This window comes from Mobula hypostoma, chromosome 18, assembly GCF_963921235.1.
Source record: "Mobula hypostoma chromosome 18, sMobHyp1.1, whole genome shotgun sequence".
Taxonomy (NCBI): domain Eukaryota; kingdom Metazoa; phylum Chordata; class Chondrichthyes; order Myliobatiformes; family Myliobatidae; genus Mobula; species Mobula hypostoma.
The window spans coordinates 9,113,328-9,125,504 of NC_086114.1; the positions used below are offsets into that span (position 1 = coordinate 9,113,328).

The 12,177-nt window shown below is 40.5% G+C and overlaps 1 protein-coding gene across 1 annotated transcript in view; it reads right to left on the bottom strand.

The window, feature by feature from the left end:
* The window catches only part of chata (choline O-acetyltransferase a), a 57,689-nt gene that overhangs the window by 23,131 nt on the left and 22,381 nt on the right, over nt 1-12,177 (bottom strand). Inside the window, exons 9-12 of the mRNA XM_063070135.1 lie at nt 8,431-8,531; nt 7,266-7,394; nt 5,984-6,106; nt 730-871 (exon numbers count right to left, since the gene is read on the bottom strand). Coding sequence (XP_062926205.1) covers nt 730-871; nt 5,984-6,106; nt 7,266-7,394; nt 8,431-8,531 — 495 coding nt within the window. The remainder of the gene's footprint in view (nt 1-729; nt 872-5,983; nt 6,107-7,265; nt 7,395-8,430; nt 8,532-12,177) is intronic.

The window sequence follows — 12,177 nt, forward strand, 5'->3', positions numbered from 1 at the left end:
CCAGCAAAACCCTAATCACTACTGCAACACAACAACCACTTTGCACTACAATGGACATTTTTGTTCTAATTGTCTTGCTCCTTGTATAATTTTGTAAGCTTATGTTTTATTTATGTCTTTCTTCTGAATGTAGTGTGTCAGATGCTGTGTGTCTGTGATGCTACTGCAAGTAAGTTTTTCATTGGACTTTTGCATGTATGAACTTGTACATATGACAACAAACTTGGCTTAGACTTTGAGTGGAATTTTAAGACACAGTAAGCCGGCACATATCTGTTCCCTCTGCTGTCAGAGCAGGGTTGTGGGTGAGGCGGCAACTAGACAGAGAAAAATTAAAATAAAGTAGAAGTAATTTTCTTTTTATCGAAGTACAGATATGTCACCATATACTACCCTGCAATTCATTTTCTTGAGGGCATTCACAGCAGATACAAAGAAATACAATAGAAACAATGAAAAACTACACATAAACAAAGACAGATAAACAAAAAATGTGCAAAAGAAGACAAAATGTGCAAATACAAGAAAAAAGTGAGTGAAATTATCCACGCTGGTTCGGGAGCCTGATGGTTGCGGGTAATAACTGTTCCTGAACCTGGTGCTGTGGGACCCAAGGATCCTGTACATCCTGTACCTTCTTCTGAATGGTAGTGGTGAGAAGGGAGCATATAAAAAAATTGTGGCATATCATAAAATGAGAAAGTCTGAAAAAGAGAGAAAAAGACCTACTGTGATTGACGCTCTTCCATCTACCATTGCTCTTGCAAACTCCAATGCCTCTTTAGATGCTGATCGGATATTATCAACTCTTCCATCCTGGAAGCAACGTACAGAAGCACTTTCATATGTGTGGACAAGTCTTCCGTGACATCTGAAATAGTAAATAGTGTTTTAGCAAAATATTCTCTTATAATTTAAAAAAAATGCCTATAATAAAAAAGAAACCTAGCAAGATTGAAACTGTTGTGAAGGATAAGCAGTATTTAGTTAGTAAGTGTAATTTGAAGATCGCAATCTGCTTAGTTATTCTGATGGATAGGTCATGCCATCCAGATGCCTAACTCCTGTCTCCCCAAACAGATCCTTTACTCCCAGTTGAAGGAGGGTCAGTGAGCCTCTGGTGGGCAAAGGAAACCCTTCAAAGATAACTTCAAAATCAGCCTGAAGAAATTCAACATTACATCTAAAAACTGGGAATACATTGCACTATATGGATAGACCTGAAGGAAATCTGTACAAGAGTGAACTGCACTACATGGGAATGATATCCGCTGCGCTGCAGAGAACAAGTGGAAGCTGCGATAGGAGAGACTGAACAACCAAAAGACCCAATCACTAACTACATCCACCACGTACTCTTGCCCACATTGCTCCAGAATATATGAATCAGCCTCTAGAGCCACCTGAGGCCCAAGCAATAGACAACCCCTTCATACTGACATGAGTGATCGCACTACTACCTCTCTCTAAATGAGATTTATCAAATGCTTTCGGAGAACCTCATGGAATTCCTTGAAAATGAGTTAATTAGATGGTGAATTGGGTTGGCATTGAAAAGCTGTAAGAGATGATAAATGAAATATGTTATCTGTCGAGAGAGTAATAACCAGTAAAGGTCTGGGCAGCATCTGTTAAAGGTCTGTTGTTTTTCATACTAACCAGAAATGATACTGAAGGAAGTGCTTGTAATATCATAGAATTTGCCAGGCTGTTGAGTTTAATGATTGCACTAGAAAGCTTGAGAATCAACTTAGTGTTGGAAATGGACTCTGTGCCTACGTATGATCTGTGGCTGAGAGAACTGGCAAATACTTTACATGTGGAGAGACTGAGACTATGTAATGAGAACAGAGGGGGCATCTTTGAAAGGATATGGGGCCCTGTATTGGACTTTCTCACAGGGTGAGGACTGAGGTTTTTTGGTGCGGTGCACCTCTGCTGTGTGTGTTTACTTTTGCCTTTATATTTTTCTCCCTTTTGCTGCTTAATATTTATTTTGTTATGGTTGTGGTTTTAGTGGACGTGCTGTATTTTTTTGTTTGTTTGTAATAAATAAAATTTTTTAAAAACTTAGTGTAGGACTGTAAGCAGTGCTAATGAGCCTTAATGCTGATAAAAATAGGAAATGTTTTGACGAGTTTTTGGTGTGCTCTCAAAGCTTCCCATTTTTAAGGTGTGCTGAGAAAACAATGGAGTAGCCAGATTTGACTGCATTAAGGACTTTGCCAGGAACTGAGGTTGCCTCATTTATTTTTAATACAGAGCCTGGGTTCTTGCAAAATTGGGCACAAGTTGAAAAATCGGCAGGTCCTGGGATCCTCACCAAAGATGGAAGCCCGAAAGGTCACTCAGAAGTCCAGATGTTGAAGCCCTGGAACCATGAGTCCACTGGGGAAGTCGGAGGCCCATTGCGTGCGAATCCATGAGGTCACTGGAGACTCAGAGGCCTGACCTGGGGCTGGAGGACTCTGTATGTGTGAGAGAGGATAGGTGGGTGACTGAGGGGGAGGAAAGGGGCTTGCTGTGTTCTATTTTGTTACACTCCCTTGTTGTTGTTGCTTATGTTGTTCTGCTGAATATTGTGGGCATGCTATGTTGGTGCCAGAATGCTTGTGGCAATAATCCTTAAGTTGTGTCGGTCGTTAACACAAACACCACACTTCACTCTATGTTTTGATGTACATGTGATAAATAAATGAATCTGAATCTGAAGGCCAGTACGATCTGATTGGACAGTGTTTCACTGGAAGGTGTATGGATCTGTGGGAGAGTGAAACAGCTATGAGGTTGAAGGAAATAATTCACAGAGCTGCTCATTTGGTGAATCAGAGTTTGAACAAAACCACAGGTGTCCCATTTCCAATTTCCCTGCATATTGGTTATTCACTGAAGGTGTCCAGCCAAGGTAAAGGCGATGTGACAATGCTACTATGCATATCAAAAATATCTGCTGATAAGCTAAAGCAGTTTGTCCCTACAGTCTCACTTTGTTAGTATTTATCAGATCCGGACACAGAATACCTACGTAAACACAAGAGATTCTGCAGATGCTGGAAATCCAGAGTTAAACATGGCCTGAAATGTCAACTGTTTATTTCTCTCCTTGGATGCTGCCTGACCTGCTGAGTTCCTGCAGCATTGTGTATGTGTTACAGAATCCCTATCTCGCTGGCTGTGAACACTAATTCTGTATTCTCAGTACCAGCCAGGCTTGGTGAAAGATCACTGGCCTACAGCCATGCTGGCTAGAAAACCTCTGGAAGCATTGACAACCGACAAAGCCCTGGTGCTGTAAAACCTCTGGAAGCATTGACAACCGACAAAATCACAGTGCTGTAAAATCTCTGAAAGCATTGACAGTTTACAAAGCCTCGCTGCAGTAAAACTCTGAAAGCACTGACAGCTGGCAAAGCCCCAACCCCATGAGAAGGCAAACCTTAGAGTAACTTAATAACTTCTAAATGTCTCTGTCCTTTGTCAGAAACCTTTAAAAATCTTACAATTAAATGGTCAATTAACTTGAATGCTCAATGGACCCTGTTAGTTGATATATGAGCAGTGGCTTAGTACTTGAAATGAAATGAAATGAAGTATGGTACAATTTGTCATGCACCAATACAGCTAAAATGAGTTTGCAACTCTCGTACTCAATGCTATAAAACAACAAATAAAATAAATAAACAATAAATAAAATCAAGTAACCAGCCAGTACAAGCAATGTCCAGCAATACAAAAGCACAACTCAGATACATGCATACTTTCATCTGAAAGAAAAATAAGGAGATCATGGAAGAAAAGAAAGAGTAAAAAATGATTTTTTTTCAGTTTTGTTTGCTTATTTTATATAAGTGATAGGTAGGGCAGTTATAAATACCATGTACAAGGAAATAAATTGCAGTGGTATGATATGAGCCTGTGAGCTGCCCAAAAATTATTTGCAAAATTTACGGTTTTTTTTGCACATTTCTGTGTCAGTCTTTATTTATACATAATTTCTATTGTATTTCTTCATTTTCTTCTAAGTGGCTGCAAGGAAATGAATCTCAAGGTAATATGTGGTGATATATATGTACTTTGATAACAAACTTACTTTTGGATTGATTGACAAAATTGGTTCAAAGAAGTTTGCTGAGTCCTAAACCCATGGAATTTAAGGAAAGAAATAAAAGTTTGGTGTTTTGGGCCAAGACCCTTCATCAGGGTGTTTTGTCAGGGTTGGTTTTAGAGTTCCCTTACTTGTTTTTAAAGCTGGTAATGGTCTGGGACCAGAGAACATCACAGAATCATTTACGTTTTATAATCCTGCTTGAGCTCTCAAGTCTTCTTCTGCCAGTCTCTAAACAATCTCCTTCAAAAGATAAATTGGCAGCTCAGCTTTCCTGAACAAGGCTCTTGAACTGTGGAATTCAGTACCTAAAGCTATAATGGATGCTGACACAGTGACACTTTTAAATGTTAGCACAAAACCTATTTATTTAATCTTGCTTTTAACTAACATCTCTTTGTCTTTTATTTTTATGTTCATTTTTATTTGTTTTAATTTATTTTCATGTTTGCACTTTATCCCATTGTAAAGCACTTTAAACCAGATCATCTGTATGAAAAGTGCTCTATAAATAAATTATCATTATTAGCATTTACTTTTTCTCAGCTCAAGCTGGTAAAACCTAAGGTATGGGCAGAGCCAAGCACACTCATTTCTCAATTGCCAGGAACTTTCAAACTATTCTAGTGGTGTTTAGTATTGGGTCTTTCTGAAGATTTACACAGATATTACTGTATAGCTCTAATTGTTTAATGCTATTGTGTAGTCCCTTTGGGATGATACCATTTGTAGATACTACTATCGAGACAATGTGTACCTTGTTTATGTTCCAAAGTCTTTCAATTTCTTCTTTTAATTCAGCATATTTCTGGTGTTTTTCATTTATTGATTTCTGTAAGTTATGTGCGCTTGGAATGGCTATATCTATTAATAAGTTGTTCTTGCTTGTTTATCCTGTATTATTATATCTGGACAGTGATTGTGGATTGTCCTCTCTGTAATAACTGATCGGTCACAATATAATTTGTGGTATTCTGCCTCTAAAACTGGACCAGGCTTGTACTTATAGCAAGGTGAGACTTCTTTTATGAGTTTGTATTTTAAAGCAAGATTTTGATGAATGACTTTTGTCATTTGATTGTGCCTGTGTAAGTAATCAGATTGTGTTAAACTGCTACATGATCCTGTAGTGTGTTGGATTGTTTCTGGTTTTTCTCAGCATTTTCTACCTTTATCATTTTGAATTTGTTGGTCTTTATTCTGTACTTTTGATGATTTTTCAATGTTAACCACTTGGTCCTGTATTGCTACAAGGAACACTTCTGTTTCTGGGAAGGGGTCTCCCACTCTGAGCCTGGCGTCTGAAGCTTCCTTGTCAACATCTAGTCTGCTCAGATCATGGGGATGTCATCCGTGGAGGGTTATGCTCTTCCATTGGTTAAGTTTTTCTTCAAAATGATAATATCTTCATTTTTCTGGGTTGTGCTCTCATTTAAGTTTAGTAGTGTGTACTTCTTATCAGAATTGCATATGCTTGTGTGGAGTGCTGACTCCTGTTTTTGTTGATGATGTATACCTTAGAAGTTTTATCTGACTGTTGTGTAGATTTCTAATGTCTGTTACTCCTCTTCCCTCTTCTGTCCTAGGCTGTGTTAATCTAAGTGCATTTGAATCTACATAATGTTTTTTGAAATTTGTCATTTCAGTTCTTATTTTTCTTTGTAAATTTTCTAAATCAGTTTCAGATCAAGATATTATGCTATTATTATTATTCCATAGATGCTGCCTGACCTGCTGAGTTCCTTCCCCTATTTGTTGGTGTTGCTCTGGAATTCCAGCATCTTGTGTTCTTGGTATTTACATTCTTCTGACATTCTTAAAGATAGATCAATACACTGTGGAGCCCAGTAAAGCCCATTTCCAACTCCAGGAACTTACCTGTAAAACGACAGCTGCAAACCAACTTGGATGAAGGCATCAGGGCTCATCTTTTGTCTCTTGATAAAATCTTTCCCGAGATCCCTCAACCGGTAGATGTTCAGGTCAATGTTCTCTACCAACCTGAAAAGAAGTGACATTACTAGAATCAGAATCAGGGTGAACATCACCGGCATATGTTGTGAGATTTGTTAACTTTGCGCAGCAGTACAATGCACTTCATAATAATAGAGAGAAAAAGAAAACTGTGAATTACAGTAAGTGTATGTATTATATTAAATAGTTAAATTAAATAAGTTGTGCAAAAGAATAGAACATTTAAAAAAAAGTATTGAGGTAGTGTTTGTGTGTTCAATGTCCAGTCAGAAATCAGATGGCAGAGGGGAAGAATCTGTTCCTGAATTATTGATTGTGTGCCTTTTATCTTCTGTACCTACTTTGTGATGGTAGCAATGAGAAGAGGGCATGTCCTGGGTGGTGTGGGTCCTTAATGATAGAGACTGCCCTTCTGAGTCATCACTTCTGGATACTACGGTGGGTAGTGCACATGATGGAGCTGACTAATTTTACACATCTCTGCAGCTTACTTCAATCCAATGTATGAATTGTCAGTTCCTTGAGTTGTACAAGACTTTGGTGAGGCCACATTTGGAATACTGTGTTTTGTTTTGGTCACCCTGCTATAGGAAAAATACCACTGAGGTGGAATGAGAGCTGAGGAGATTTACCAGGACATTGCTGGTACCTGAAGGACTGAGTTATCGAGAGAGGCTGGAGAATAGGGGAATGAGGGATGATGCATGAAATCCTGAGGGTCAATGCCTACTGTCTTTTCCCCAGTGAGGAAATCAAGAACTAGAGGATGGAGGCTTAGAGTTAGAGGGAAGAGATTTAGTAGAAACTTGAGAAGCAACCTTTTCATCCAGAGGGTGGTCAGTATATGGAATGTGCTGCCTGAGGAAGTGGTTGAGGCAGAAACATTAGCAACATTTAAAAGACGCTTGGATGTGGACATGGATAGGAAAGGTTTACCAAGATATGGGACAAACATGAGTAAATGGAAATGGCTTAAATGGGAATCATGGTTAGCATGGACCAGTTGGGCTGAAGCACCCCTTTCCATGCTGTACGTCTCTATGATTAATTTGTATAAACATTTCAATTTAATGTCAGTTAGTAATTGTAGGAATCATCTCCAGAGTGGCAGCAGAGTGAAAAAACCAGCAGTAATTATTCTTCTGACTCAGTTCTTGTTAAATATAATTTATAGTCTGCTGTCTACCTTTGAAGTCTCTCAGCTGCTGAGGTTAAGTATCTATGAATTTCGGCGTCGCATTTCCATCTCAGTCTTCGAGGAGAAGGCAACTCACAGTGAGAGTCCACGCGTACCAACTTCCTTGAGGTCTCTTTACTGTAAGGGGGTAGCACATAATTTCTAAAGTACTCAGAAGTAGTGATCTAAAACACAGTTCTGAATGAATGAATGACCTGGAGACACAGGTTGAACCTTATGATAAGATTAGATTTATTTGCTAAATGTACATCAAGACATCAAAACATACAATGAATTGCACCATTAAGATAGAAACAGTGGAATTTCAGTTCATTTAAGTAAGGAATTGAATTGAGGGGCTTGATGAGGTAGATACCAATCTGTTTTCCCTTTCCAGGGAACCTAGAACTCAGAAGCATAATTTCAGAATAAGGATTTCCCAGCCTTAGATGGGCTTTGATATCTCAGACGATTTTAAACCTTTGGGGAGCTCTCTACTCCAGAGTACTGCGCTTGTCAAGTTATTGAGTTTATGAATGAGTAAGAAAGGCGGAATTTAAGAGCACAAGGGGGAAAGGCAGGAAAGTGAGTATGCCATGATATGATTTCTTGTGATCCTATTGAACAGCAGAACAGGTTTTAGAGGAAATAATGACTTCCCCCAGTTCGTATATCTCATCATCTCATATCCTTTAATAAACCTGCAAAGTTAGTATGTATAAAACTGCCAGATTGTTAGAAAATCCTTTTTGGAAGAAGATTTGCTTCCTTGACCTTCTCAACTCTGTATGGATCAGGTCAAGCAAGACCTCCAAAAGCACAGTTGACTAGTAACTGTCCTCTAAATTGGGTTAGCAAGGCACCAGATTTAAGGGTAATTAAGAATGAAAGGAAAGAAAGAAAGATTATCTTTGTGTGTCACGTGTATATGGAAATGTGTCACTTGCATCAAATCAAACCAGTAAGGATTGTGCTGGGCAGCCTGCAAGTGTCAGCTCGCTTCGGGCACCAACATAATACACTCACAACTCACTAACTCTGACCCATACGTCTGTGGGAAGTGGGAGGAAGCTGGGGCACCAGGGGGAACCATGTTCATGGGAGAGAACGCACTTCTCAATTTGATTGTTGTATAATGAGACTTAGTATGAATAGCAAGGAAACAATTACGTACATGTAGCAGAGGAGATGTTCGGCACATTGTATGACAGTGATTCCTTCTGCAGGAGAGTGCTCATAAACCAGACCACACAATCCATCTTTTCCAACAATAAACTGTAGGAACAAAGGCAAATTTTGTAATTTTGTTAGTCTGGAATTTTTTCCAAAGGTTAAAAAGTCAAATGTTTATTGAAATGTCTTCTAACAAGGGTATTATGCAGCTTGTCCAGATAACATATTAAACAATAATTTGCATAGGCTTTGTTGGAAACCACTGCTTTTTTAATAATACTTTTTATAAGATTTATACTTTTTAACAAACTCCTGTATTTTTCACACTCACTGGCAAAAAGGCGTTATACCAGCTAACTAACAGTTTATCATCTTGCTCATTTTTCATTGACTTCATCATCATCATGGCTTGGCTTCGCAAACGAAGATTTAGGAAGGGGGCTGCCCACGTCTGCTGCAGGCTCGCTGGTGGCTGACGAGGCCAATACGGGACAGGCAGGCCCAGCCACAGCGGCTGCAAGAGGGAAATTCTGTTCTGGGTTTGGTGCTGCTGTGTCACGGTTCTTCCTCCTTCTCCTTTTGTCCTCAATGCCAGCCCTGCGTGCGTTCTCGAAGGAGGAGACAGACTGGTGAATGGTGTGTCTCCAGGCCTTGCGATCGGAGGCTAGATTAGACCACTGGTGATCGTCAATGTGACAGGCACCAAGGGATTTCTTCAGAGAGTCCTTGTACCTCATCTTCGGTGCCCCTCTGTCACGGTGGCCAGTGGAGAGTTCGCCATACAGCACAATCTTGGGCAGGCGATGATCCTCCATCCTGGAGATGTGTCCTGCCCAGCCCAGCTGCGTCTTCGACAGCATGGCCTCAATGCTGGTGACCTCCGCCTGTTCGAGGACCTCGATGTTGGTGTCGAAGTCACTCCAGTGGACGTTGAGGATGATGTGGAGGCAGCGCTGGTGGAAACGCTCAAGGAGTCGTAGGTGGTGACGGTAGGTGACCCACGACTCGGAGCCATACAGGAGGGTGGTCAGTACAACGGCTCTGTACACGCTGATCTTTGTGCCTTTCTTCAAATGCTTGTTATTCCAGACTCTTTTGTACAGCCTGCCGAATGCGCTGTTTGCCTTTGCCAGTCTGTTGTCAATCTCTTTGTCGATGTTGGCATCTGACGAGATGGTGCACCCCAGATAGCTGAACTGGTGGACTGTCTTCAGCTCTACCTCACCAATGGTGATGTGGGGAGGGTGGTAATCTTCCTGAGGTGCGGGCTGATGGAGAACTTCTGTCCTGTATCTCTTTCGCCAATTAACTTCCCGGCTCTTTACATCACCACTCCCCCTCCCAGTTTCACCTATCACTTTGTGTTTCTCCTTCCCCTCCCCCCCACAATCTTTTAATTCTACTCCTCATCTTTTTTTTCTCCAGTCCTGCTGAAGGGTCTCGGCCCAAAACGTCAACTGTACTCTTTCCCGTAGATGCTGCCTGGTCTGCTGAGCTCCTTCAGCATTTTGTGTGTGTGTTACCAGGATGTATCTCATTGTTCTGTCATGTTGGAATTGTCAGTTCAAGAGATGAAAGGAAACATGACAAAGCTTAAACTGATGGCTGAACGCATTTTTAATCAATGGTGAGACTAAGCAATATTAGTTCAGTTCTGAATTTAGTTAATATATTCAATTGTCTTGTCTTGTCCATACTGGACCAACTGCTGCCGCTGGGCTATAAACGTGCAGGAACAATGTGTAGTTAAGTGCTTTGTTCAAGGACACAACACGCTGCCTCAGCTGAGGCTCGAACTCGCGACCTTCAGATCACTAGTCCAACGCCTTAACCACTTGGCCACGCGCCAACATAAGTAATTAATATGCTAAGGCCTACATAGAATAGACATGGAGAGGATATTTCCTATAGTGGGGGAGTCTAAGACCAGAGGACACAGCTCCAGAATAGGACATCCCTTTAAAACAGAGGTGAGGAGGAAATTCTTCAGCCAGAGGGTGGTGAATCTGTGGGATTTCATGAAACAGACAGTGATGGAGGACAAGACATTGGATATATTTAAAGCAAAGGTTGGTAAGTTTATGGTTAGTAAGGGTATCAAAGATAACGGGAAGAAGGTAGGATAACCGGGGTTAAGGGGGAGAATAAATCAGCCATGATGGAATTGCAGAGCAGACTTGATGGGCCAAATTGCCTAATTCTGCTCCTATGTCTTATGGTCTTATAGTCTAACAGAGTTCCCGTCATTAACAAATACAAGTATTCCATCATTACTCAATATACACCAAATTTTGACTTGCATGTTAACCAGTCCTGTGAGGCAGAAATATGCCAATCTGACTAAAAACTAGGAACTCACATGATGTTATAAATTAACAGACAAATAATACGTCAGGAGCTGGAATCTGAAATGAAAATAGAAATTCTGGAAGAATTCAGCCAGTCAATCAGTATCTGTGGAAAGAGAAACCAGTTTATGTTCAAGAACTCTTTCCCACTTCGGAGGAAGGGCCCTTGAACCAAAACATTAACTGGTTTCTCTTTCCATAGATGCTGCTTGACCGGTTGAGTTCTTCCAGAATGTCGTTAATTTCTTAATAAGGTGACAATCTGACCCTATTCAGGTGACACCGCAGTAACTAGACTTCAGTATACAGTCAAACTTTATTTCTGTGACAAGCCCTGGACTTCATGGTACCAGACTAGTAGGTTATTTTGTTGATGCTCAAATGCATTTCTAATTCACTTTTTGAAAATATATATATGTTACTCAATAATACTTCGAAGGGCTTGGTAATTTTCAAAGGAAGTGGGGGACAACAGAATCAGGCAACAGAGGGGGAGTTTTGGAACCCCTTTTGTTGAACACCTTCACTCTGTCTGCCACAAAAGGCAGGAACTCCCAATGGCCACTCATTTCGTTTTGACATCCTATTCCCATACCAACATGTCTGTCCATGGCCTCCTTTACTGCCTCGATGAGGCCCAACTCAACTTGGAGGAGCAACAACTTATTCCGACTGGTAGCCTCCAACCTGAAGTCATAAATATAATTTCTCTGATTTCTAGTAATCACTATCCCAACACAATTTTTCTCTTCCCCCGCATACTTTTTCCGTCGCCCTTTCTGGTTATCCTCTCATCCCTTTTCTTTTCCTCTCTCCACTCTTATGACCTACCCATCACCTCCCTCTGGTTCCCCTGCTCCTTCTTTTTATTCCATAGTCCACAGTCTTCTATCAAATTCCTTCTCTTCAGTCCTTTATCCCTCGCAGATTCTTACTTCATGTAGACATAATCAAGAGGTTCAGCTGTTGTTCAGACCAAACATCAGAATATGACCGATATATGACCTAAATGACTTTGACCATCGTTGGTGCCAGACAGGGTGGTTTGAGTATCTCAGAAAGTACTACTCTCCTGAGATTTTTTACACACAACAGTTTCTAGAGTTGCAGAGAATGGTGCGAAAAGCAAATAAAAATGAGCAGTAGTTCTGTGAGCGAAAACGCCTTGTTAATGAGAGAGGTCAGAGGAGAATGGCTAGACTGGTTCAAGGTGACAGTATGTTAAGTATTCACACATTACAACAGTGGTGTGAAGAAGAGCATCTCTGAATGCATACATCACACCTTGAAGTGGATGGGCTACAGCAGCAGAAGATTACGCCACTTTCCATTTCTATACCTAATAAATAGCAATTGAGTGTGCTTAAATATTACAGGAAGATGATTTATATAGAGAAGCA